Source organism: Cavia porcellus, unplaced genomic scaffold (assembly GCF_034190915.1).
Source record: "Cavia porcellus strain 051 isolate PalLab524CR breed Dunkin Hartley unplaced genomic scaffold, mCavPor4.1 scaffold_20, whole genome shotgun sequence".
Taxonomy (NCBI): Eukaryota; Metazoa; Chordata; class Mammalia; order Rodentia; family Caviidae; genus Cavia; species Cavia porcellus.
This window is the reverse complement of record NW_026947503.1, coordinates 65,956,911-65,984,215: the sequence shown is the minus strand read 5'-3', so window position 1 is coordinate 65,984,215 and position 27,305 is coordinate 65,956,911. Positions and strand designations below refer to the sequence as shown.

General features: G+C 54.5%; 1 protein-coding gene and 2 long non-coding RNA genes across 11 annotated transcripts in view; 1 reads left to right on the top strand and 2 right to left on the bottom strand.

Moving 5' to 3' along the window:
- Nucleotides 1-11,123, bottom strand: part of Mtcl1 (microtubule crosslinking factor 1) — an 84,873-nt gene extending 73,750 nt beyond the window's left edge. For 4 of the 9 annotated variants that reach the window (XM_023562696.2, XM_023562698.2, XM_023562694.2 and 1 more), the window contains exons 1-3: nucleotides 10,034-11,123; nucleotides 2,790-3,014; nucleotides 990-1,148 (exon numbers count right to left, since the gene is read on the bottom strand). In XM_023562696.2, coding sequence (XP_023418464.2) covers nucleotides 990-1,148; nucleotides 2,790-3,014; nucleotides 10,034-10,987 — 1,338 coding nt within the window. In that variant the 5' untranslated portion in view covers nucleotides 10,988-11,123. The remainder of the gene's footprint in view (nucleotides 1-989; nucleotides 1,149-2,789; nucleotides 3,015-10,033) is intronic. The other 5 variants (XM_023562697.2, XM_023562700.2, XM_013146686.3 and 2 more) reach the window with 3 other exon arrangements.
- Nucleotides 11,124-11,145: 22 nt separating this feature from the next.
- LOC106026385 (uncharacterized) lies at nucleotides 11,146-13,215 on the top strand. Its single transcript, XR_001200008.3, has 2 exons — nucleotides 11,146-11,595; nucleotides 12,929-13,215. It is a non-coding gene; the product is annotated as an uncharacterized LOC106026385 (long non-coding RNA).
- A 1,497-nt stretch (nucleotides 13,216-14,712) lies between these two features.
- LOC134471841 (uncharacterized) lies at nucleotides 14,713-18,594 on the bottom strand. The gene is made up of 3 exons (XR_010041554.1): nucleotides 18,186-18,594; nucleotides 16,019-16,199; nucleotides 14,713-15,894 (listed from the first exon to the last, which is right to left on the bottom strand). It is a non-coding gene; the product is annotated as an uncharacterized LOC134471841 (long non-coding RNA).
- Between the last annotated feature and the right edge of the window lie 8,711 nt (nucleotides 18,595-27,305).

Sequence of the window (27,305 nt, the reverse complement as noted above, 5' to 3'; positions counted from 1 at the left end):
AGGTGCCGGTGTCACCTGGGTGAGATGGACCAGGTGCACCAGGGCAAGAATTCCCCAGATGGGCTGCCACGCTAGGCCCTCAGCACATAACACACCAGCTTGAACCTGCACCTGAACAATTGTTGTACACCATCAATATGCAGGATGGTTTCCAAGCAAACACTCTGCTTTATTCCAATTATGGAAGTCAGCAACAAACCAGGATTTACATTGCTGTATGTAAATGCAAAATGTATAATCATTTTCCTAATGATTTTAGTAGATTACTCTGTAAAGTTAAAAAATTATCCACATCGAAATCGTGTTGGCTGAATAACAGATACAGGCAGTGCACATCAGGGATTTAGGGGACAATGAAAACACACTTCCCAGCTCATTGAAAGAGAAGATTCAGGAAAAAAAAACTACTGCTTAACTGTGTACTCCAGTAATAACAGGCTCACTTGGACCCAGATTCAGGGCAGGGCTTAGCACCCTTCTCCATAAATACGGACCGGAAGTGGTTTAGGAACACTGTCTTTGACCCACAGACTTAGGGGAGAGGGGAGGATTGTGTGGATTTGCTTGTTTACAATACTAAAAAAAAAGTATTTATTTATTTTTGTCTTTTTGAGACAGGGTCTCTGTATACAGTTCAGGCTGGTCTTGAGCTCATTTTGTAGCCCAGGCTGCTCTTGAACGCACAACGATCCTTCTGCCTCAACCTCCCCAGTGCTGAGATTACAGGGCTGTGCTATCACACCCAGCACTAGAAAAAAGAATTTAAAGGCTGGGGATTTAGCTCAGTGGCATATGCCTGCCTGGCAAGCACAAGGTTGTGAATTCAATCCCAGTACAAAAAAAAAAATTAAAAACTACTCTTGTCTCCTGGGCCAGATACACAAACCCTTGGTCAGGTCTCAGCTCTGCCTTCCTCCAGCACAGGTATGGGACTCGGGTGCCCAAGCTCCTGACGGCAAGACGCAGGCGAGGTCCACGCTGCCCCTTACCTCCTTCAACCTCTCCAGCTCGTTCTGCAGGGCCTGCCTGGAAATCTCCACCTCGATCACCTGCTGCCGCAGTGTCTCGTTCTCATCTTCGGCTCTCGCCCGCTTCCCCTCCACGGTCTCAAGCTCATGGTGCAGGCGGACAGACACGTCTTTGGCTACCTGCATGGGCCACAAGGGTTAATCAGGAGGGTGCAGAGCATGGGAGGGAGGCAGGGCCAGGGAGAGGCAGGCCACCACGCCGCACCACACCGCACTGCATAGCTCCTGGCTGCAGCTGGCAGACCTACCCTGAACAGGCCAGGTGTTGCAGGCTGCAGCCTCTGACCTGCAAACATAACACCTTACACACTCTGAAACCTGAACTGTTTAGTGCCAAGCATTCCCACAGGGGCTACTGTGCCTGCAGTTTAAAACACAAAAGGAACCTTAGGAGGGAGAGAAAACATTAGCCAAACCTGGATTAAAGGGCCACTTTAGGTACCTTCAACTCGCTATGTCGCCCAGGCTGGCCTCAAACTCATGGCGATTCTCCCACCTCAGCCTAAGTTCTCAAACTGCAGGCCTGAGATACCACACCTGGCTTTTTTTTTTGAGAGACAGATTCACTGCATAGTAAAAGCCCATTTTGGACAGCCCTGTCTCAACACAGCACATCATCAAGATTGACATTCTACCCAGGCTTTACATTAGAAAAACAGCAGACAAATCAACATCTTTGTTCCCTGAGGTGAAGCGAACCCACCTGCTGAGACACCAGATGAAATACTTCTGCCTGCAGATGTCCAGGTCACCAAGTTCTAAGCTGTCTACCTGGAGTTTAGCTGGTTAGGATGTTGCCACCTCTAAAGCAATGAAACCCTTGTGCTTTCTAAAGGCACTTAACCTTTAGAAAGAAACTTTGTAGGAGAAATAGATATCTCCGCTCCCATACTGAATAAGGCTTTTTGGGGCACTGAATTACAAAAATTCTCTGCCTGCTATGATGAAGGCTGGCTAGGATGCCACAAGGGCTCCTGGGATAACGTCATTATGCATAATTCACCATGAGCTACGGTGTGACAACTACGTCACAATGAAGCTCTGCCACCCTCACAGTGAGCAAAGACGGCAGCCCAGATTCCTTCGCCGTGGTGCCTTTCCCGCCACAGTCCTCCAGACCCTGGCGATTACGGCCGACCTCGCTCCTCCTTCAGCAAACTCAGCAGTGTGCAGCTGGGTTGCAACATTCTCAGCTTCCCTGCATCCTAGAAACCTAAACCACTGTAAAGTGTTAAGAGAGATGGCAGCTTTTACAGTGGCCCTTCACTGAATTGAAATTCAATAGATGCTTTTTCTTTTGAGTGCATCTCAGGTCTTCCAGAATCTGCGCCATCTCCTTACAGCTGTCAGGGTAGCTGGCAGGTGCTCTTTCCTTTTTATTGTGGATCCATTCTCCAACTTCTATATTTTTGTTATTCTAAGCTGTAGTTTGGTCTGTTTTAGAACAGATGTAAATCCTGGGCTGCCAAAGTCACCAAGTGGGTGTTCATGCTGAAACCCACAGTGATGGATGCGAGAAGGAAGAGGAGAAAGAGGAGCTCGAGACCAGGCGTGGGGGTGCTGGAGCGAATGTTGCTCCAGGGTACCAGAGGCTTGCAAGTTCAAAGCAGTTAAACACGCTGACTTTCCAAAAGCAAAAGGAAAGACTTTGCAAGAGGGAAAAGAAAAAGAAGACATGGCAGGCACAGACAGCCTGAGGTCAGCTTTCTGGTGGGCGCTCCGGCCTCCCACCAACACGCACATGCCCGCCCTCCTTCGCACCTTCAAGTCCTGCTCCAGGCTCCTGATGAGCTCACCGTCCACCTGCCCAGTCTCTGCTACTTTCAGGCTCTTCTGCTCGGCCTTCCGGAGTCGGTACTGCAGAATGCGGCAGTTCTTGTTAGCACGGTCCAGCTCTCGCCGAAGTTCTTGCAGCTGGTACACATCCTCTTCCAAGTAGCTGTCTCTCATCTCCTCCATCTCAGCACGGAGTTCATCCAGCTCATCCTGGAAAACCAGACAGCACAGATGACCAAGCCAAGCCCAGGAGGAAGGACTGACCCCCTCCCGACCCGGCGTCCACCTTCCCTCTGCTGTGCTCAGGACCCAGCACCCACATCCAGCCATTAGCTCAGCAAGATGCTGTCTGATACAGAAAGGGACTGCACACGACTGTCTCCCTCACCAAACGTCTGTTCAAGTCTCACAGACCCACCCGCTAAGACCTAGCCTGGACTGTCCATGGTGGCCTTACAGAGAACTTCTCCTCCCAGCACCTCCTTCCACAACCATAAACAGAACCAGCCCTACAGATGAGGAGACCTGCAGATTCCAGCCCAACACTGACCCGAGTCTCTCTCTCTCAGGCTCAGTTTAAGCACTGGGAGAATCGGACACACACTGACTTGAAAGCAGATAAATGTTAGCAGGGAAATAACTGTTGATCACCCTGAGATCCCAGTGCACCGGCAGATGTCCCTGCACTCCCGCCACACAGTGCAAATCTCAGCACTGCATGACACTAGCTTGGATCAAAACATTTTTCCATCCAGCTGCATGCTGGGTTTTCCCAAGTAACCCTTAGTAAAACACAGATGCCTCTTCCCCACCGACATGCTGATCCTGAGTATAGGACGCTGACTGGGCGTCACACACGCCCTCCTTTGGGACTGGGTTCCTGCACTGGGCCCCAAGAGACCAGACTACAACTCAAAATGGAGCAGTGTGGACCAGTGGTTCCCAAAACTACACTGTTTGCTGACGGTCATGGGAACCAGGGAGGGGAGAGAGCAAAAACTTCTCCAGCAGGTGCAGTAGGGCTGCTCTGATCCCTGGGGGAAGGAGCCTGAAGTGACCCTGAGTTAACTCATCAGTTATTTTCCTCTGCTCCGCCTCCCTGATCGCCTTTCAGGAAAGTAACTTTGAAACCACAGTAGGGCTTTGTTCTAGCTCTGTTCCTCAGCCCTCCCCCGTCTATGAAACCAGCCTCCTTCTTCAGCCCACAGGAACAGGCACTGGATTTCAGGGAATGGGGCACTGCCTGGTTGTAGAATTGCAAATAAAGCCAATTAAAACCTCTAAATCTACCAGCTGTAATTCTGGCTTTGCACAGGGGAGCCCCAGCTGCCACCCTGGTCCCTGCCTCCTGCCCCTGCCCACCCCAGCCGGATCCAGGCCTCCATCCCTCCTGAGGGGGTGGCCCGGCCCCTAATCCTCCCACTCTGTCTCCGCCTGCAGTCAGCGTTTAACACACATGCTCCAGCCCCTGTCCACACCTGCAGGACTTCCTCTGCGTCCTCCGGCCACACCCTGGGGGCTCACTAGAGCCTCAGGGTGCCACCTGCCAGTCCCTGTCCAGGACTGGGAGCCCAGGTGGAAGAGGAGGTCACAGGTGAGCTTCCCCGCACTCCCTCCAGCCCCAAGTCTAGTCCCGGCCTTCACTGCTTTCTTCCTACCTCTGCTCAACTGGCGCATCTTCCCCGATTCGACGTTTGTCTCTCACATTGAGGGTCAGCCCCAAAGAGGCAACCGCACCTGCTTGTCCCCGTTGCACCCAGGGCACAGAAGTTAGCCCACATACGACCAAAGCATGAAGATGACCAAAGTCGGACACGGCTCCATCCAGCCTCGCAGCCAAGTACGAAAGCTTCCCACTCCCAGAGGTGAGGCTGGACAGAGGAACTCAGTGAGGAGCCTGTGAAAGGAAGACTGCGGCACGCATTCTCGAGACTGTCTGCATTTTCCCAGACTCGGCCATTTCCACGCCTCTTGTTCAGTCACCAGGGAGGCTCAAGGAGAAAGCTCGCTCCAAACGTGGCCTAATTGTAGGTTCTTGCTCTGCCACTCAGTCTGACCGCTCTGGCCCACCTGCACTGATTCTTACAACCAGGATCTTTGCTATAACCAACAAGTTTCCCCACATCAGAGCCCTGTGCAGAGAGGACTCTGCACAGCAAGAAACCCAGCAGGGGTTAATCCTGAATAAGAGGAAAGGAGGCAAACAACTTGGGGGAAATTGACCAGCACGGAGGGGGGGGGGCAGATGCTGCTGGAGTCCAGACACCTCAGGACAAGGTCCGAAGCTTTGGGGACAGGGCGACAGGGCGCACACTGAGGCCAGTTAACGTGGTCCCACCTCAGACGGCAGACAATGCAGGCTGCGAATGCACACAGCCTGCTCCTCAATGCGCACAGGTAGGGCCCCCAGTGAGAACGAGGCATTCCTCCCACAGGTCCGGGGCAAGCAGACCTGTGCTGTACCCCTGAAAGCCAGCACCAGCGTAGCTCACCTAGCAGCAGCCACAAGCCTCCGGCCTGACAACTGCCAGCGTGTGGGCCACTCACAGGCCCAGGCTGGCAGAAGCGGGAAGGTGCCCCTGCCCCAGAAGGAAGGCACACGCTCGGGAGCCACCCACACCTGGCCTGGTGGAGAGGACCAAGCCAGTGTTTCAGCTCTACAGCCTCTGGGAAAAGCAATTCTCGGTTCCGTCAGAGGAAGCTCCCAGAGAAGCACATTAGGACCCACACTGAGCTGGCAGAGCCACTTGAAACCGAGGGCGACTGCCATGATTCCAGGCAGGGTCATGATGGAAAGTGATTTTCCTGTGAACGCTGCGTTAACCTCCAGGGGACACGCTGCTCCCCGGAACCCCGAAGAGGCCCCGCACTCAGTCAGTTAAGTAAATCAAGTCGGACAGAACGCAGGGTGTTTCTGGCAGGTGTAAGGCAGAGCCCGCAAAGAAAAGTGGGAATCGGTATTGTCTTTTTACTCAAGAAAATTAGTAAAAGGAAAAACCTCCTTAATCAACAGTTTTATACTGAATTAACACCGGATCTGCCAGATAGGCCATTGTCTTATTAAAAAATTAATCTAGTTTTCATTATATTTTTCAAATATTTTACATAGAACGGATGTCTAAAGTACTGTAAAGCTGTCCAACTGTTCCCTTCTGCCTACAGATAATAAAGCAAGCTCTATTATAGATATTATGTTGTATATTACATACTTATATTTTAAATATATACTTTATACTTACATATAAAAATATACTATATATATATATATATATATATATATATGTGCAGTTGAAGGAATAACAAGGTACTGAATAAACCAAGATGAAAATTAAATGTTTCAATAAAAACCTCTAGAACAGTGTTAGATATAAATGTAAAATAAACACCAAAGCCATGATTTCTAAGGAACGAAAACTCTCCATCTTCCTGATGACTGTATTTGAACCTTAATCTCTAGCAAACAACCCTAAGTCCATAACTACTCCTATTTTAACAGCTCCTCTTCAAACATCCTCCTGGACAGCACTGTGGGTCCTCAGGCTCCTGTGGTTACACTTCCATCTCCCAGGAGCTGGGCAGAACGCTGTCTTCTGCGATGTGTGAATAATCCACCTCACAGCCCGTCCCCCGGACAACAGCAATGCAATGCAAGTGTGCCAGCTGCAGGCAAGGAGGTGCAGGGCCACGAACACTGTTTACCAAGCAAAGGCGCGGCTGGCAGCTGCCGGCTCTGGGCTCCGTTAGCATCATCCAGCCGCGATGACCACCACAACCCTAACCAGGCTTCCTTAGGCTAAGGAAAGCAGGAGGCCAGGAAAGAAGAGGGCATGCGTCCACCGAGCATCCCCAGAGGGAAGGGAGGAAGGGGAGCAGAGAAAACACTTTCACTGGCCCCAGCAGCGTGTCCCCTTCCTGGAGCCAGATGTCACAGACAGCCACACAGATCCTGAAACTCAAGCACTTCCCCAGGCAAGGAGCAAGAGGCAAGGCAAACCCAGGCCTCAAGGCTGGGCGTGGGGCTGTGTGGTTGTCACTAGTGGTCTCCGGGCTCCATCCCCGAAACAAAACGCCACCCAAACCTCGGTGATCTTCTTTAGGAAATCCACCCTCACCCCACCCCGCATGGAAACCAAAGTAATCTCCCCCGACTGGTACTCCAACTTGTGTTCTTTTCACCAAAATCTTTATCTTCTGAAACAAATGGGAAGTGGGGAAAAGAGGAAGGCCCATCCTGTGCACAGGACAGGGTCTGCTCTCTGGGGCGGGTTCCAAAGGCGGCACCAGCACCGACTGTCAAAGACAGCCTGACAAACTTGAAGTGATGGCATCCTCCTGAAGAGCCAGTGACACAGAAGACCTAATTAATAAGTCGACAAGGTGCAGGGAGGCTTGTCTGGGCACAGGAACAGGCAGTTTGGGCAGCCGATCCGACAGGAGGTTCCTGGTGCCTGCGAGGAGGTCCTCAGCACCAGACCACACCTCAGTCCGAGAAGGAAACACAGCTCATGGACCCCGCTGCTCCTGTTCAACTCTGAGCCCTTCCTGCCACCTTCGGGGGCTCTGTGTCCATGCAGGAGCCAGCCACCACACAGGTTCTGTGTGCTTTTCACTCAGTGTCCCCAAGCACCTCGGGTGAAGGGACAGGAATTGGGGGCAGGGTCAACCCCACCTCCTCCACCCAGCAGGATGTAAGTCACACTAAAAGCAGGACACAGAACTGTCCATTCAATCAGACAATCAATAAGACAAATTCCTAGGGTTACACTGGCCTGATTTTTCTGTTTCATTGTGCTCTGGAACCATGAGAGTCCTGTACCACAGTGATGACCACAGTGGCCCAGGAAAGGCTGTACAAGCCTCCAGAATACATCCAAGCAAAATTTCCAGGCTGGGCTTCTTCTGGTTAGATAACGTCTGAACAGATGGATGCTATATCTAATCTCGAGAGTTCTGTGCAGCATTCCCCAATAAAGTAGTAGGTCAAGGATACACTTTTATCTCCGTCTAAAAAAAGTATCCTGAGTTCATCGACAACAGAAAGAGAAGTGTAAGTGTGGGTTTATAATGTGCGTACCCGGAGCACCACGCACCAAGAAAGGCAGGACTTCTGCCCCTGTTCTGCTCCTCAAGAGTACCAGCACCAGGAGTCTAATTTTGCACAAGGAGGCAGCTCAGGGCTGGTGGAAGTTCATGAAGATTCTTGTATTTCTCTCCTAAAATGTGTGACTGGAATCTAAGCTTGTGAAGGACCAAACATGCACCGCACGCACCTATACACACAGGTGCACCTATACACCCAGGTGTCTGGTGCCTAAGTCTCCGCCCACTTCTCCCTCTGGCTGTCAGAGAAAAAGCCAGGCCTCTGGCTCAGGCTCGGTAAACAGATGGCATGACACCTGTCCCCTAGGAAACAGCAACTGAGCATCTCCTACAAATGACACCAGCTCGGCCTGCAGAGCTTTGGTTCACAGGCTAGCAGAGTGGGTTCATGATGGCCTCCAAAGAAAACAGAGCCACAGAAAGCTCAAAACAGGGACCCTGCTTAGCTAATGGAACATCTCCTCAGGGCAGGCAGAGGACCTGGCCTTGCCAGAAGTGAGATGGGTGGGTAGCAAAGCCAAAAGGGGGCGAGCCGCAGAGGCAGCACAAACAGTCCAGGCAGAGTGACCTTGGGCAAGTGCCTGAAGTTCCAAGTTCTCGGCATTCCCTGTCTGCGGAGTCGAAATTGTGATAAATGTAACAGCGGAGGTGGGGGTGGGGCCGAGTGGGGGCAGCGCTGGCTCTCTAAGGCCCTGGGCTCCAGCTACATGGCTGCGGCACAAGGAGAAAACACCCTGAAATCCCAGCTTCCTCGAAGGCTCTGATCTGCTTCCTTCCCTGAGAATCTAACGGTGGGAAAGGATAAGAAAACAGCCCAGACTCAATAATAAACTTTGAAACCATGTCAGAGTGCCATCTCCAACACCAAAGATGTAACAAGAAATGCCTTTTCAAGGAAACTGCGCTTTCTGTTGCTTTCCCTTCTTAATTTGGACACATATACAGCAAGTCAGGCTGCTTCTCACCCTCATTCATTAGGGACCTACCAAACAGACTTGCAGGAGAAGGCCAGACAACATAGTTGCTTTTCTCATTCTGCTATGGCTTATGTAAGAGCCAGGGACAAAAGCATCATTGCGCTGTTTGAAACATTTCCACCAAGTCCTGGTCTGATCCTCCCTCTGCCCTCCTCACTGGCTAGTCCAGTGAGTGACATAAGGTAAGCTCTGGGCTCTGCTGCTGAGAGGAGCTCTGGCTAAGAGATTGGGTTTAGGAGAGCTCACAGCAATGCACCTCACTGCCACCCCTTAAAAGACCAATCCTCAGCCCTACCTGTCAAAAAGTGGACCCCGATTGAGTAGGTTGATCATATATGCAGCAAAGCAGCTCAAAGCATGGAACCTACCAACAAAGCAAGGGAGTTCACTGAGATCCTAACAGGAACAGAAGTAGACCTAGACCCCTGGTGCTCTACCTGAGGATTATCATAAGTACTTGCTTGCCTGTGGCCTCCTCCTCTTTCCAGTCTCATCAACTGTGGTGACCCCCACCTAGTCCAGAGCTCTGTGCAGCAGCCTAGCCCTCTTCCACGAAAGAAGGAGCCTGGTTAAGCAGGACTCACTAACAAGCCTGAGAGGCCCAGTCAGCAGGCTGCCTGAGGACATGGAGGGCAGCAGAGGCTGCCATTCCTTAGAAAGAGCGGGCCTGGCTTGCACAGCCAGGGAAGTCCTGACCCCAGGCCATGCTCAGGAACCTTCTGAAAGGAGCTAGACACCCTCCGACTATGCCTGAGGGCCAGTGAAGGCACCCAGGGCCGCTGGCGGTTTCGGCAACTGCAGGAAGAGGCCAGGCCAGTCTGCAGCCTGGGCCACCACCCTGGCCCTAGCAGACACACATGTGCACGTGTGTCAGCCCAGAGCTGGGCAGCGAGGGACAACCTCCTCCAACAGGTGATGCATGGGTGAGGGTCAACCCAAAGCGACCACAGCCACCTGTATGCAAACTCACCAATAGCAGGAGAAAGCATCAACAAACAACAGCAAGATTGCCAAGAGCGCGAGGAGAGCTGAGTGAGGACCACGCAGGTCCGGCTGCGTCCTTCTGAAGTTTCAGCTTAAGTTTCCAAGACACAGGGCATCTGGGACAGGTAGGTGGGGACCCCAGAACCACCGGGCCCTGTGCCCGCTCACCTTGAGGTAGTCGTTCTCAGAGCGTAGTTCCTCCATCTCTCGCAGCAGCTCCTCTTCCTCCAAACGCGGCCCGAGCCGCGGCAGCTCGCCCGGGCCGGGTTCCTGCGGGGTCCCCAGGACCACTCGCTCGGGCAGCGCACGCCCCCCGCCATTCTCCACCACGCTGCGCCCCGGGGACCCCGATGGGACCGCGCCGGTGTTGCTGTGGCACCCGAGGCCAGCAGCAGGTGCGGCGAGGTGCGAGAGGGTTTCCGAGCTGCCGGGCGGCGCCCCGCGAGTGTGCGGCCCCTGTGCGGGCTCGCGGTCGCTGGAGCCGGTGCCGGACTCGACGTCACTGCCTGCAGCGGGCGGCGGGCGCTGCTCGTCAGACAGTGGCTCAGAAGCGCAGTCGGAGAGGTCGGAGCTGCTGTCCGTGTGGCCAGCGCGCGCGCCGGGGACCACGGCGAGGGTCGCATTAGGGGTGCGGACGGCGGGGCTCAGGGAGGGGAGGACCCGCACAGAGGACGCCCCGGGGCCGCGCTTAGCCCTGCGGACCTTGGCGGCGGCGATGGGCGGCGCGGGCCCCGGTGGCTTCCCTGCGCGGGGCAGCGGCTCGGTGGGAACAGCGTGCGCCGCCCTGCGGGCTCCCGGGGCGGCCTTGGCGCCGCCCGTCGTCCTGGCCCCGGCGCCCGGCAGCGGCTTGTCCTTCGCGCTCGATACGCCGGCGCCCCGCCTGGAGAGGCGGCCCGGCTGCGCGGGGGATCCCGGCGACGACGGCGGGCGACCCGCAAGAACCGGGGCGCGCGGCACAGCGGGCGCGGCGCCCGGGGCCCGGGGCGCTGGGCGGGCGGGCGAGGGCGCACGGTGCGGCCGCCTGCGATCCGCTGCAGAGCGCGCCGGCGGCGAGTGGCGGGCGCCGGGTGGTTGCGGCTTGGTGTCTGGGGCGCCGCCCGCAGGGCTGCTCAGCGCCTCCATGGCTGGGGCCGGGGTGGCGGGCAGCTGCGCGAGTGGAGGGCGCTGCGGGCGGCGGGCGCGTGCAGCCTTCTCGCGCGCCGGCTCATCGCTGGCCCCGCCGGCCCGAGCGCCCCGCGCCGCCGCCGTGCCCGCCCCGCCCGCCGGCCCCGCCCCGCCGAGGCGCCCCGCGCGTCGCGCCGCCGCGCTCCCCAGGCTGAGGTCACCGGCGTCCGCGGCTCCGGCACGGCCGGGCGGCTGATTGCGCTCTGCTTGGTCTGGCTGTGGCGCGCGTCCAGCTGCCTCTGCCCGTCCAGCTCTCTCTGCCCGCCCACCGCCGCCTGTGCCGCGCTCTCCCGCGGGTTCGCCTGCACGCGCGCGCCCGCCGCCCAGCGCGCACGGCCCGCCTCCCCCCGCCCCGCGGGGCGGGGCCTGGGCTTCCGGGGCGGGTCATAGGGCGGAGGTCTTGCTCCGGGGCGTGGTCTGAGCTGGTTGTGGGCGTGGCCTAACGTCGGGAGCGGGATCTCTCTCCCAGGGTGGGGTCCGGTTCCTGCCGCAAGACCAGGTTTTCGAGGGCGGGGCCTCGCTCGGAAGAGCGGGTCTGAATTCTGGTGAAAGGTCTGGGTTCTACGGTGGGTTTCTGGGCTCCAGGGGCGGTGTCTGTTTCCTGGGGTGTGGCCATCCTTAGGGGACGGCCTGGTCCCCTGGGGCTGTTTCCAGGCTCAGACTCCCAGGGGCGGGGTCTCTCTAAGGGGCGGGTCATGAGCCCTCAGGGCGCAGCCTAGCTCCTACTGGGGGGGGGGGCCGTTCCTGGGGGGGCGAGGCCAGATGTAACCTCTTGTCCCCGCCGGCCTGAGAACCTTTTGAGTTTCCTGGCCCTAAGGCGCAGCCAGGCCTGGGGTGCAAGGGGACCGTGGAGGCGAAGTGGGGTGGAAGACCTCTGCGGAGGCAGGTCAGGAGCGCGGCGGTCCCTCAGCTGGGTGTCGCAGGGCTCACGCCCGGCGTCCGCTGCCCTGGCGCGTCCCGGAGACCTAAGGTGTGCGCTGACCCGCGCGGCCGCGAACTTGGTCAGGAGTCACGGAGGTCAGGGGCGCGAGTGTACGAGCCGGACCTGGCGAGGCGCGCGCACCTAGTCGGCGATTCCAACCCTGTCCCGAGGATGCACACACTCGCCAGGTAGTGATCAGCGGCCCTGCACCCGCGCGGCCACGCGAGACACCGCCCTGGCTCCCCAGCCCTCTCATTCGACCCGGTCCAGGGCAGCACCTGCCGGGCAGCTGCATCCTGAGGCCCTAACCCCGGGCAGCCAGCGCGCCTCAGCCTTGGGGCGCGCAGTACACGCGAGGGTGACACGGAGTGACCGCCACTCCCTCGAGGGCGCCAGCCTGGCAAACGTCCTGCAGGGCTCAGTCGCACAGTCTGGGAGCCCTGCGTTCCAGTGTTTGAAGTCAAATGTGGTTTCCGGTGCTGCCTGCGTCTGGCACTAGGAGACCAAGGACATCCAGGAAAAGGGAAACTGAGGCATGCCCTGTCTCTCCTCTTCCGAGGCTTCTTGGACTCCTTCATGGAGGCTGAGGGTGCAGCTACCCCTGGTGGGAGTGCTCTCTCTGCTAACCTTTTGCCCTGCTGCTGCCTTGCAGTCAAGGCGTATGATAGAAGCTGAGTGTGGTGGTGAACACCTATCATTCCAGCAGTCTGGAGAACGACGCAGGAGGATTGCAAGGTTGAGCGCAACCGGGGCAACTTAGCAGAAGCTTGTGTCCAAAAAAATTAAATTAAGTTAGGTTAAATTAAATTAAATTAAACAAAATGGGCCAGGGATCCCTTGTTCTAGGAAACACAAAACAACAAAACGTTACATGCTCCAGGTTCCAATTTCCCATTTTGCTGCAGGACTTTCCCGCAAGGCTGCCAAAACCAATGGCTTTCTATGACCTCTAAAACATTCTTTTCTTTCGAACAAAGCTTTGCTGCGTGCTCAGGTCTGCCATCGATGCTCCTGGACCTAAGCGAGCCTCCTGCCTCAGCCTCCTGAACAGCAGAGCCTACGAGCATGTGTCACTGTGCCTGGCATATTCGGAGACCTTCGGCGCGTCTTTAATCTGTGCCCATCACATCCTTGAACCTGTGCCACCCAAGGCCCGGGAGTCACCTGTGTTCAGGCCAGCAGGTTGGACGAGTACATTGTCATGCATTTCCTCCTGTCTTTGCGCACAGCTTTGCCTATTGAAATACACATTATTTTGTTACAAGCTGCTTTATTTCCTATGTTACCATGACAGTATTTTTAAAAAATGTATGTCGGGGGAGCGGTGTACACGGGGCGACTTTTCAGGAAAGGGCTAGCAGGAAAGAGCCAAGCCCTGAAGACAGAGCGGGGCGTCCAGCCATGCGCCCCCTCGCGGCCAGTGTTGGGATGGCACAGTGCGTACCAGCAGCGGTGCGCCCCGGAGTGGGACGGGTTAGAGGGTTCAGTGTAACTTAAAACAATTCCAGGTGATTCTAGGACACTCCTTTCACCAAAGGCTGCAGCCTCTCTCACAAGGCTTTGGTATGTTTACTCAACTTAAAATTAAAAACAGAGTCCTAGCAACATAACTGCAAGATTTTTTAAATTGTTCTTTTAAAATTGTGAGATTTTTTGTTCATTTGTTTTGGCAGTACCAGGAATTGAATCCAAATCCTTCACATTGAGCTACATCCCCAGCCTCTATTTTATTTTTTTAAATTTTGACACAGGGACTAAGCTAAATTGCTAAATTTCCCAGGCAGGGCTCAAACTTACAATCCTCCTGCCTCAGCCTCCTGAGCCTGATGAGCAGGGAAGCTTCCCTGAGCTGAGGTCACCCTGGTCAAATTCCCTCCCTTCCCTGGCCCATAGTCTGTGGCTTCTGAAATTGGGAGGTAATTAGTGGTCAGAGGCCTCCCCTTTCATTCAGAACTTCCCACCCTTCCACATGCAGCATCTGAGGTGTGCATGCTCCACTCACCACCTCTTAACCCCCCCTGCTGCAGAGAAGAAGGAGGGCTGGGGGTGCTCAGGGATGGTGCTCCCGAGTAGCATGGAGGCCTTAGGTTACATGGGGCATGGAGTAGAAGGTGCCAGCTGTAATTCCAACGCTCAGTAGGCTGAGGCAGAAAGATCCCCATGGGTTCAAGGCCATCCTGGGCTACACAGTGAGATGCAGTCTCAAAGAAAAGGTTGCAAACCTAGGGAAACCCCTAAGTCCCCCAGTGCTGTACCACCTCCCACTAGGAGGATGGCGCTAGGTCCCGTGGACACTTCCTGAGAACCCAGGGCACACAGAGCCACACTGTATCCCGATCCTGCAGTGACAGGCTATCTCTTAATCCTCAAGATTCCCTTTGCTGTACAGGACAGCAGTGCAAATCACCTCCCCACTCCCACCCCCTGAAAGAAGGGAGCTGCTGGCAGGAGGGGCGTTGTGGGGGAGGGGAGCACCTGCCTTTATTCTGTTGCAATGCACAGCAGATATTTAAGGCTGATTTTCCTCTTTTTCTTTTTGCAATACTGGAGCAAACTCAAATCCTCAAAAAGACTAGGCAAGGGCTTTGTCCCTGATCCTGAAAGGGGACTTTGAACTGAGCTGAAATCAGCAGCAAGATAGTGCGTGTGCTAAGCATGATGGTGCACACAATACTCAGGAGGCGGAGGCAGGAGGAGCTCCATGAGTGTGTTCCAGCCTGGGCTACATAGTTCAAGAGAGAGACCTTGCCTCAAAACACGAACAGACAGAGGTGTATGTGCACAGGTGTGTATGTGTGTCCACAGAAACCTGGGCTGTCGGAAGCTAGGGCCTGCTAGCGGACTCCTGCTACCACCCAAGTCTCAAATATTCAGCAAATGAATTTGCCAAACCCAAAGGACCCTGAGGTGCCGCTCGGACCGGACCTTGTCCCCACCCAGGCTCCATACGATCCCAGTGATGAGCGAGGGTGATGGGCAGATCCCCCGCGCTGACGACAAGACACGCTGTCTCTGCATCGCACATGCGCACAGCTGCTGCTCGAGGCTTGGCAAGGAACTGGCTGGGGGTGCCTCCTGCTGGAGGACAGGGCTCGGTCCCTCAGCTGCAGGTGTCGGGGGTCCCGAGTCTGGATTGACTGGCGCAGCTCCAATGAAACAGGAGACAGGAGACGCTTTTGTGGACGACAGTTAACTGCTGCTTTATTCACGCGGGCTCTGGTTTATATATTTGGCCATGACCAATCACAGGCTGCCACGAGGAAGCAGGGCGGGAATAGGACGCAGGCTCCGGCTACCATATCCAGCTGTGGCCAATCAGGAGTTGCCACAGAGTACGGAGTGAGCACGAAGTGCGCACGGGTTGGCTAATTTAAAGAGGGACGTAGCGCATTGCGGAAGCTGGCGTGGTCCTTAGTCCCGGGTGGGGTATGGTATGTTGAGCGCCTGCGCCCAACATCTCCCCCTTTCTTTATAACTGACGCAGGGTCTCCAGAGGTCGGCGCCCCTCGTGAGGTGTCACGCTGCAGTCATGACAGTGCCTCACTACTCGTTGGTGCTCTTTTGGAGGGGGCGGGAGTATTGTTTTATGAGCCCAACCCGCATGCTCACCGACATGGGGACCGGGGTGTCTCCTGGCCAAGGACGACACCCCTGCGATGCTTTGCTCCACACCTGCATCACAGCATGGTGAGCCATGCTGCCAGGCTTTGACCAGATTCCATGATCAGCAATGCTTGTTCCCTATTCCTTTGTCTGCGAATCCGACAGAGCAGAAGTAGACTGCCGAATGCGGCAAGTGTAGTCATGGTAGCCAGAGCCCCTATTCCTGCCCATTCCTTTATGAAAGCCAATTGGAGAGTTGGCCCGAGCTGGATCACAGGAAACTCATCTGAGTCCGCCATAACTGGAACCGGTGCAAACTGGAGTACCTGCATAACGACAGCTGAAAGTGTACTGTTATCCCAACATTATAACATATAACAGGTTGTGGTGGAGCAATTTAGAAAAGTCATTGGCTGCAAGGGCCGTACGAGATGCAAGAAGGAGGGGGAAAGGAGGCTACTAACCAGGGGAGTTGGCCAAGGTGCCATAGTTAATGGGAGTTGTGGGTGTACTTGCTAGGTCTGGCTTGTGAGGCTCCTGTTGGTTCCCCTGTTCTGTGGTTGACGTTTCCTCTAGGTCGGGGTCTGGTGGTTTGCAGGGACGTATCAGGCGTTCCGGGACCCAGACAGGTTCGCTGCCTTCTTCCTGCGGGAAGATACAGACCGCCCCTCTCGCCCAACTAAGTACTGGGCTGGGGCTTCTCCACACCCCATGCAGGAGGTCTTTCCAGCGTACCCAACCATGTTTGGGTGCGACAGGGTTGGCATGTAGCTGTGCTGGCGTGGATCCTTGTGGGTTGATGTTTACAAAATTGTAAGTGAAGAGGGCAAGATTTAGTCTGGCCCTAGGTGTCATGCCCTGGGCAATACCCTCCTTTTGTTTAAACAGAATAGACTTGAGGGTTTGATATGGCCTAACTTTAATTGCTCTTGAATAAGTTTGGATGCGGCTTCTGCTTTGTCTTGTGGTAGGGCCGTCAACAATGGCAAGCCTCGACTCCTGCCAAGTTAACGAACTACACCTGATGCTGACCCAGAGCAGCTGTGAGCTGCTCAATGAGCGGCATGGCTGTCTCTGCGTCCCCAAAAATTCTCCCTGCCGCCTCCATCATGCGGGCCACAAAATCTGAAAAAGGCTCGCTCGGGCCCTGCAAAATTTTTGTCAAGTGGCCTGAGACTTCTCCCCTAGCCGAGACCCATTTCCATGCTTGTATGGCTATTCTATTTATCTGTGCATACACCTCTTGTGGAAATATCAGCTGGTTATTGAGATACTGCCCTTGTCCTAATAACATATCCGCGTTCCAGGCGGCCTGATTGTTCTGGGCATTAGCTTGGGCCTGTTCTGTGGCAAGTTCAACATTCCAAGCTTTCCAATCAAGATATTGGCCTGGGCTAAGCACTGCCTTGCACAAACTGGCTCAATCAGCAGGTGTCATGGCATTTCCTGCCAGGGCTTCTACTAGGGACAGGGTATATGCCCCGTTAACACCGTACATGGTGCTGGCCTCCTTAAGATGCTTTATCGCCTTCATATCTATAGGCAGGTAGGCTCTGTTTCCCTGAGCATCTACAGCAACCGGAAAAGCCTGGAGAAAACGGCCCAGGCCTCCTGGGTCCTCTCTTTTGACTTGATGCCAAAGGTCTTCCTGGAATGTCCCAGGGGACGTCTGGACCCGTTGCGGACAGCTACATAGCTGATGGCAGGGTCTCCGGTGAGCATGATAATCTGGCAGGTCGGGAGGTAGAGCCGTAGGTCTTATACGGGGCGGCCCTGGGATCCCGTACTCACTTTCATTGACCCATTTACTCTGAGAAATCCTGCATTGCAGCTCATTTATGGCCTCAGAGTAAGGCCCTCTCGACTGCGTGTGTGTGTGTGACTTCCCCTCTTTCGGTGGTGTCTGCATCCACCATTTTGTATACTTCTTCTTCCTCCCCCTCATTATCTGACGAGTCCTTTGTTTCTGGGTTGGGTGGGGTCACCTTGCCTGTGGCACTGGACTCGCGAGATTGCTCGTGGGAGGATTCTGCCTGATGGTGACCAAGCGCCATGGCGCCAGCCCTTATATGGTCACGACAAGAGGTGTCTGCGAGGCAGCTTCTCACCACTGCCCAAAGGGGTCTGACTCCTGGCTCCAGGAGGCCATTTTCTGCTGCAAAGTCAAGATCTCTCCCTAATTTATCCCAGCTGGGGATGGTAATGGACCCCGTGGGACCAAACCAAGGTGCTACCTTATCGACCTGATTGAGGAAGTTTTGAATTTGTTCTCGTTTCATTTGTAATCCCTTTTCTCTCAGTAAGTCGCTTCAGGCGACTGACAGTGGCTGAGTAGCCGTGTTACCCATGTTAACCGGAATTTTAAGAGTTTTTTTTTTTTATAACAGGGACAGCTTAGTCCCCGCGCCCCTTTACGGCGCCCCCAAAACCTGCCTCTTTACGGCACCGGGAACTCTCTTTACGAGTTCCTGACCCTTGCGACGCGTTCGCCCAAGGTTGCCCGATAGCCCCCGCCATCCGGCCCACAGCCCCCGCTGCCTGTTGCGTAACCCCCGCTACCAACGTTGAGCAGTTTAACCTGTCAGCCCCCGCCCGCCAAGTAGCCCCCGCTATTGGCGCTTGACCTTTTACCTGTTAACGTCTCTGTTCCGTCGGAGAGAGGGTCTCAGCTCTCCTTGTACTGTCGGAGAGAGGGTCTCAGCGCTCCCTGTACGGGCCACCAGTTGACCGGCGCAGCTCCAATGAAACAGGAGACAGGAGACGCTTTTGTGGACGACAGTTAACTGCTGCTTTATTCACGCGGGCTCTGGTTTATATATTTGGCCATGACCAATCACAGGCTGCCACGAGGAAGCAGGGCGGGAATGGGACGCAGGCTCCGGCTACCATATCCAGCTGTGGCCAATCAGGAGTTGCCACAGAGTACGGAGTGAGCACGAAGTGCGCACGGGTTGGCTAATTTAAAGAGGGACGTAGCGCATTGCGGAAGCTGGCGTGGTCCTTAGTCCCGGGTGGGGTATGGTATGTTGAGCGCCTGCGCCCAACATGGCTGAGCTTCCTGGGGCTCCGGGGAGCCCCTCATAAGCTCCCGGAGACAGGGGTGGTCCTGAGTGTAGCTCGGCTCCATGGATGACCCTTGTCTAGCACAGGTCCCCGGGATAAGTCACTGATGGCAGTGATACCACTGGGGGAAAAAGCTGTGCACAACTGGTCCGGGAATGTGTCCCCGTCCTACCATGGACCCCAACCAAGGTTCATCCCAGAGGGCCTCTGACCACTGTTCTCCTGGCAGTCCTTTGCAGGTTTGTTTTTTGTACTTTTGAGATAGGGTCTCACTAGGAGTTTAGGCTGGTATGGAGCTCACTACATGGCCTCAAACTGGTGATGATCCTCCTGCCTCAGCCTCCTGAGTGCTGGGATAATAAGAGTGCACACCTGGTTGAGACTTCTCTATGTTGCTCAGGCAGGCCTCTGAGTCCAGCTCCTCTTGCCTCAGCCTCTGGAACACTGCTGGACCCCAGGTCAGAGGCTCTGTCAGCAGGCCTGGGTAGGACAGAGTCAGCAGAAGACCACATCTGCCTGCTGAAGTCAGCTCTGCAGGCAGGATGGACGTGAAGTCAGCGTCCCAAGGAGAAGGCCCAGGAGAGCGACACCACGTGTGGCTGTGGACACAGGGTGCCCTGTGATGGGACCAGGGGCAGCCAGGACAGGAGGATGCAGTGAGGGTCACTCCGTCTCGCATGACGGGAGGGGGCGACAGGTTCTCAGCATGTTTTCACCTCACTGAGGTTTCTCACTAATGCCCTCCTACAGGATATCAATTTCTTCCCAGAAAAATATTGGGAATTACCTTGCACAAAATGATATTCTACGGCAGATTAGGTCCAGGACGGACTGACAGAGGTACTGGGGATTGAACCCACGGCCTTCAGACTGAGCCACACACCCAACCCTTTTATTTAATTTTTGAGATAGGAGCTTGGTAAGTTGCCCAGACCGGGCTCCTCCTGCCTCAGCCTTTTCGGGGGCCTGGATGATGAGTGTGCAGCATGCACCCAGCAGGGCCCCGGGCTCTTCCACAGCAGCACAGGAGTTTGTGGACAGGAGAGAGGGGCACCTGACCTCAGATATGGCTTGGGCAGGCGAGAAGAGTGAGGGGCCATGGCAGGGGCAAGGTCTGTGTCTCAAGGCTTCCTGTGTCGGAGGCTTGGGCCTTCAGAGGCCGTGTGGCAGGTGGTTGGACCCTGGAGACAGGGCCTCTGGGCTGCCCTTAGGTGGCCGTGGACGTAGAGGTAGTGGGGCCCCGGGTGCTCCTGAAACTGCTATGGGCTATGTCTGGACAACCCCTAAAGCTTCTCTCCCTGAAGGGGGGGCTTGAGGAAGTGATTGGAGGACAAGCTTCACGGGTGAGGGTGCTGTCACCGGGCCCTGCCAGGGCTCCTCCCTCACCCACCTACCTTCCCCCTCTGCCTCCTGGGCACCATGACACACATGGCTCTCCTGGATCCAGCAGACTCTGGCGTCACCCTTCCCGCCACTCCCTGGTGACCTGATGATACATCTGCCTATGAACTCAGCAGCAAACTAAGCCCCCCATGACTGTGGCTCCCCTTGTCTGGTCAAGAGCCCATTGATGGCCACAGGAGGCTTTGGAGGAACATCTAGATGTAAACTACAGTGCCAAGCGACAGCTCAGACCCTGTCCCTTCTGCACCTTACCCTCTCCCCCGGAGCTCATCAGGGCCTCGGGGCTCCGGCCAGACCGGACCCCAGGGCAGCAGCAGCTCTAAGCTCAGGGTCCCAGGGAGCAGGGACAGGATGCCCTTCACACAGCTCCAAAGTGTGACCGGTCTCACCAAAAGCTGCCTTTTTAAAGAAAAGGTGACAGAAAACGATGGATGTGGAAATCATCCCTTGGTCTCAAAGATCTAGACCGTACCACTGGCTCTAGTCCAGGGCTGTGGATTTAATAGCATGTGTTTTCTGGGCACTCTGTGGAGAAAGGAGACCCCTGTGATATCACACTGGCTGTAGTCCTGGCCCCGGCAAGCTGACTTGGGGAGGCTCCTGTGTCCTCTGCCCCTCCACTCTTCCTGCCTTCCTTCTTTTGATTGTTCTTTGCAAAATTTCAATCCTACTCATTTTCTGTCCATAGAATTTATTTTTTTACAGACAACACTGTTGACTTGTGCTATTGCTTGGTTCTTAAACATTCCCAAAGAGCCCTGAGTTGAAAGTTTGGTTCCCAGACCAAAGTGCTATTGGGAGGTGGAGCCTTTTGGGAGGAAGTCAGGTCACTGGGGCGTGGCCTTGAAGGAGCTGGGAGGAGTGAGGTCATTGGAGGCGTGGCCTTGAAGAAGAGAGGAAGTGAGGTCATTGGAGGCGTGGCCTTGACGGAGCTCTGGAACTCAGCCTTCCCTCCCCCCCTCCCTGGCCATGAGGTGAATGACTTTTTCCTCCATGCATCCCCTACCATGACATGCAACCTCACCATAGGCCCAGAACCAACAGGACCAACTCACCATGGACTGGAAACTCTGAACCCATAAGCCTTTGCTCCTCCTCCGCTGATCCCTCGGGTATTTGATTGTAGCATGGAAAGCTGACCAACACAGCTTGGCTTGATGCTATGTGAAGGAGAAGGAGAAAGGCCACGCAGGGCACTGCGCTTCCATGCTTACCACTGGTTTTTGTTCTATTTTGTTTATTTATATGTATTTTTGAATCAGGGTTTTGCTTGTGGCCCAGGCTGGCCTTGCACTAGCAGCAAGCCTCCTGTCTCAGCCTCTTGAGTACTGGGATCACAGGCCTTTGCCAGGGAGAACTGGGCTCATTTGCACTTACCCCCTCCTGCAGCCTCCCCAGTGAATTTTACCCAGGAAAACAGCCTGGGCTGTCTCCTAGGTAACCAGCGGGGGCAGGGCAGGCAGGGATTGGAAGCCACACCTTTCTCAGTAGGGATTAGGTGCACAGGTCAGGTGGCAGGGTCCTGGGTACATGGTGAGGGGTGGGGTTGCAGGCTCCAGTCTCCCTGTGGTGCATCCACTGGTCAGGAGCAAGTGCCTCTGCCCTGAAGGCGGCAGTCAGGTGCCTCTGCTGGGCGCTGGTGCAAGGCTGTGGTCCTCACCTTCGCCATGGGCTCTCTTTTGGCTGTCAGTGTTGTTTCACGAGCAGACTCCCACTGGGCCCAGGATGTGCCTTGCCGCCTTGACAATCTGCAGGTGCCAGGGGGCTGGGCAGCAGGGATCTGGGGCTGGGTGGTGGCAGCTGGGAAATGGAGCTGCCCAAGGCCACAGTTTGGCCTCCAGTGGGTGCCTGGCTCCGCTCCCCACCTTCCTCCCCGGGAGCTGTCTGTCCCAGGGATGGTGTGGAGAACCCTTGTCACTAAGCTATTTCCAGGAGCATGGTGCAGTGCTGTGCTGTGTGAAGCTGCCTGACAGAGACACATCTGAGGAAGAAGTGTCACAACAGGGCCCCTGAGCCCTCCCAGGCTGTGGAGCAGCAAGATGTGACACATGACTGTTGGGGAAGCAGAGGGACAAAGCTGCCCAGGGCCCCCTCCATTTCTGTGTCCTCTCCCCAGCCCAAGTCCACAGGATGCCCCCTCACTGTCACTGACACTCACTCCTGACCTGCAGACAGCCAGCCCCAAGGTCGGGACCTTGCACACAGATTAATCACCTACAGCTGCCCATTGACCCACACTGGGGCCTGGGGATGTGGAGGACACCCTACAGATGATGGACGAGACGCAGGGGACAGAGTGGGCAGGGTCCTTCCAGACCCAGAGGGCAGCAGTGAGGCTCATGGGTCATGGATAGGGGGTTCAGGGCTGGAGCAATGCCCACGGCCCCAGTGCACCTGAACCCGGGTCTGGTGGGGTGTGAGTTGCTATGGATACAGCATAGCCTCCAGAGACAGGTGGGATGTGGGGTACAGAAGAGGAGGAGGCAGGGAAGGGGCCTCAACAGCTGAGAGAATGAGTGAGGGGTGTGGGATGCAGGGTGTAGGTGATGATGCAGGACTGCAATGGTTTTCTAAAAAAGTAAACAAACAAACAAATCCCAGCGGGTGATGAGGACAGAGAGAATCCCCTGCTGCAGGAAACGGAAAGCAAATGGGGCGCTGGCTTGGGGAGGAGGAGAGGAGGCATCGCCTCAGTGTGGACCACAGACCTGTGGAGGAGGGGGCTGGGGGAGGGGAGAAGGGACCCGGAGGCCAGCAGGCCAGAGACCAGGACTGCTCCACCCTGCAGGGGCAATACAGCCTGGGGCCTGCAGTCCTGGCCCCAGAGCCAGGCTGCCCCGCGGCTGCTGCAGAGTAACAGGCTTCTCCCTTGGGAAACCGGGGCTCCCTCGGCTTTTTAAACAATTCATATTACTTTATTTGCACCAGCTCACAGTGGGAAGTCACACTCCTCCTGCTGAGGTGTGCACCAGCAGGCCTCAGCTGTCTCCTCCCCCTCCCTCTGTCCTGCTTCCTGTGGTCCAGTTCCTGGATTTTACTCCTCACTGTGGAAATATAAACTCAGGCAGCCACAGGGGAATCAGCACAGAGGTCCCACCAAACACTACACCTCATCTGACCCAGCCCTTCTGCTTCCCCGGGAAGACCCGGGGTTTCGAAGACATCCCGGGGCAGTGATCCATCCCCGCACACCCAGGTTTAAACAGCACAGCTGACCATGGCAAAACCCTGGAGGCGGCATAAATGCCCACCAACAGACAACTGATAAAGGAAATGGTATTTATACATTGTGGAGCACCACTGAGCCATGAAGGACAAACAGAGTCATCTGTAGACGTTAGATGTACCTCGAGTCCACGCTGTGAGTGGGTCAGACAGTGCTGAGGTGTCGCGTGGTTTGCCTGGGGGGACAAGTGGGTGAGAAGTAAGCAGCAGCCCCAGTCGCCATCCTAAGCCACACCAGACACGGAGCAAGGCTCTGCATGTGGGGGCACCCCAGCCCACATCCCCTGTCAGGGAAAGAGGGTCCCTGCAGATGCTCACTGAGGGTGAGCCTGGCAGGAGCTGTGGACTCAGGCACGATGCCTGGCAGGTGCCCACTGCTGCAGCCTGGGCTGTACCGAGAAGCTTGGTGGGTGCCCGGTGGGGCTCCCCTGCCAGTGAGTGAGTCCTGGGTCATTCGTTGACTGAGGGAGCAGGGTGGTCAACCCAGGACTGGAAGAAAGCCTTTCCAGAACTCCGTCTCAGTCTTTGGGGTGGGACCTGGTGGTGCAGGCCCGCTCTCCAGCACTCAGGAAGCTGAGGCAGGAGGACTGCAAGTCCAAAGCCACTCTGGGCCACGTAGGGAGACCTTGTCTCAAACACCGAAGAGCGAGCTGAGAATGTAGTCATGGGAAGGCCCTGGGCCCAATCCCTGTACACAAAGCAAAACAACCCAGTGACAAAAACAGCAAGTGGATTTAATGAAAAGAATACAGCTTTGACTTTCTTAAACATTATCTTGGAGGAAAATGACACAAACATTTTACCAAAAGAATTGTCATAAAAACTATTATTACACTCTGACCACTTCTATTTGTTTTCTGCTTAAAAATCTCAGCCTTCTATTTAGAAAAATTCCCAATTTCAAACTGTATTCATTTTGCCTAAATTGCTGCTAAAGTATGAAGCATAACTTAAAAACTTGTGTCCCCGTCGAATTATACCAGATACCAGATAATCAAATGATAACTTTTAACTTGTAAGTTTTCTATGTAGTGGAAAACTTGAAATGACAAAGATTCGAATTCAGAGACAGTCGTACAATCTCTAAATTCAGCCCTGCGAGCTCGCAATGTCATCGTCGGCGCTCTGGCGTCACCTATTGGCCACTGGGCGCCATTGCAGCAGATGTGTAGCCACTGGGTCTTCCACTGTGTCCAGTCCACTGTGGTTTCCGAGACACGGGAGGTGGCTTCTCTAACGTCCCCGCTACAGGAAGGTACAAAAAATGCAATAAAGCAAGTCCAGGCTTGGAGTGTGTCCCACAGCATCCCCTCACCAGCAATAACTCTAGTTCTACAAGAGTCTTCCGAGGATGCTCATGCCTTCTTGTGAAGGTCAGGCGTGGCAGGGAGACAGTCCCCGAGCAGCAGCGTGAGTTTTAAATCCCCTGTGGTGCTGTGTCGGCCTGGGAAGTGATATCAGAGAGGCTGCGGGGCCTCCCACGAGGCTGAGCAGCAGGTCTCAGTCACTGAGGCACCAGGGCTCTGAGGAGGAGCTGACTTTCTCCAATTGTCCAGGTTTCTGTGCATGGTCAAGGGGACTGGAGGGGGGCAGCACGGCGCGACATGGCAGGGGGGAAAGTCCATAGCAGGGCAGACAGCAGCAGAGCCACCAAGGGAGGAGGAGGGGGAGACCCTTCACCACGGTGCAGGACCCCTGCTCCACCAGCCCTCCCCTCCCAGCATACCTGGCCCTAAATTCTTTTTTTTTTTTTTTTTTTTAACTTTTTATCGGTACTGGGGATCGAACTCACGACCGCCTGCTTGCAAGGCAGGTGCTTATGCCACCGAGCTAAGTCCCCAGCCCCTTGGACTAATCCACTGCGAGTGCCCAGTGTCCCACTCAGGACTCAATCACCTCCGGCAGCCCCACCCACGGGCACCTGAGGCGTGGAGTGTCACAACATGTGCCACTAAGAGCAATCCAACTGTTTTAAGAGCACCGAGCCGATGCAGGCCTGTTGTCGCTTCTGGCAGAGGATAGAAACCCTGATGGAAATGCTGAAGGGAAGGCCTGACGGCCACGCAGGTCCTGGGTCTGACTTCTTCACTGTCAGATCCCGCTGCTTTGGTGAAACTGACTTTGGGATCAGCCATGGGGGTGGTATGGGGTGAGAGGCGGCAAAACCATCAACAGTGAAGAGACAAACCGGAGGCTTCAGGCTGGTAGCTTCATTTGCAGTCTCATTTATCCTGCACAACCATCCTATAATCTACACCATCAGGCCCAGATGGCGTAGGCCCCTGCCAAGGAAAGATCTTCCCTTACATTTTTTTCTAGGTTTTCAATGTTTAGTTGACATGATAAGTTTATGACTTATTTGGAGTTGATTTTAAAATTTATTTTTATGCCTGTAATCCCAGCTCAGGATGCTGAAGCAGGAGGATTACCATGAGTTTGAGGCCAGCCTGGAATACAGAGCAAGACCCTGTCTCCTCTGGCGCCAAAATATTTTTAACTAATACATAAACACATAAAATTGTACGTATCTGTGTGATGTTAGTTTTTTTTGTACAAGACATATGGTTTGAAGTTCTCTTGCATATGAGTAGCTCATTATTCTTAGCTTGGATGTTAAAAAAAAATCCTTTCTATATCAAATTGCCTCTTTCTGCATTTGTTAAAAACCCATCCAGTACTTCAGGGCCTATTTGTGGACAAATCTGTTTGTTCTTTCTCCCACCCTGTTGTCTTGGTTACTTTTCTCTCATTGCTGGGACAAAATACCTGACACCTAAAATTAAGGAAGGAAAGGTTTATTTAGCTTACAGTTTGTGGAGGTTTCAGTCCATAATCAGCTGGTTCCAAGCAGGGTAGTAGGGCACAGGGGCAACACTTCAAGGCAGCAGCCAGCAAAAGAGCAACAATGGGGCAGCAGGCTCTCCTCCTCCCTTACAGTGTACACAGGCCAGCTCCCTCCAGGGTGAATGTAGGACTCACACAATCTCCTTGCCCTCCTCCTGCACAGGCTGAGGATATTTACAGAGTCCCAAACCTGGCTCCCTGCTGAGTCCCACAGTTAAACTTCTTAAATTGACACAGTGTATCAAGCATAACACTGTCTTCATTAATGTGGATTTTTAATTAAATCTTGTAGCTGGGGTACAGTAGGGTAGGTCTTCCAACTTTGTTGCTCTTAAAAATCAGTTTGGCTGTTCTAGTTCCTTTGTTTTTAGATATAAAGTTTAGAATTATCTTGTTGATGTCTACACACAATCATGGAGAGGTTTTGACTGGGTCAGCCTTGAATCTGCAGAAAAGTCAGGAGGGAGTGAATTCCTACCACGCTTGCAAGACATGAAAACTCCCTCTCTCTTACTTAGGTTTTTGTTAGATTTATACTAAAAAGTTGTGAGTTCTTTTTCGGGCAGTAGGTGCTGTTCGAATACTACTTTTAAATAGTCTATCTTCAAATTTTGTTGCTAGAAAATAAAAATATAAGTAAGTTTTATGTACCAACAGATCCTGCCAGCCTGGGGCTCAGCCATCTCTAATGTGACATCCACCCACTTTGGTACTGGGCCCAGAGAGCAATTTATCTCCCCAAGAGTAACTTCCAGGTTCCCCTTCCCATTCCAGCAGTAAGCCTCCTGCTCCCTTTGGCGCATGTGCGAGCCCTCTCCCATCCAGACTCCTCAGAGCGCTCCTCCCAGCCCCCAGTGAATCTTCTGTCTCCTGTTTTGCACAGGAAGATGCTCTTCAGCCAGCTGCTGATGTGTCGTGCCGCCCGCCTGCAGACCCTCCCCCAGGGAGTCCTGACAAAAGCATTGCTACTGTCCCCCTGCAGCCCTCCCATGCCCGCAGCAAAGGCCTCTCTTCCCCTTTCTTTAGTGTAACGTCCTCAGGGTTTGCCATGTCACAGTGTTTAACTTCTTTCCTTTTTGAGGTTGTTACTACTCCCTCATGTGGACAGAAAACACTCCCTCTGTCCAGGTATCGGTCAGTGATGGGTGTTGCTTCGGTTTTAGCTATTGTGAAGAACAGTGCTAGGGATGCTGATGTGCAAATCCATATCTACAT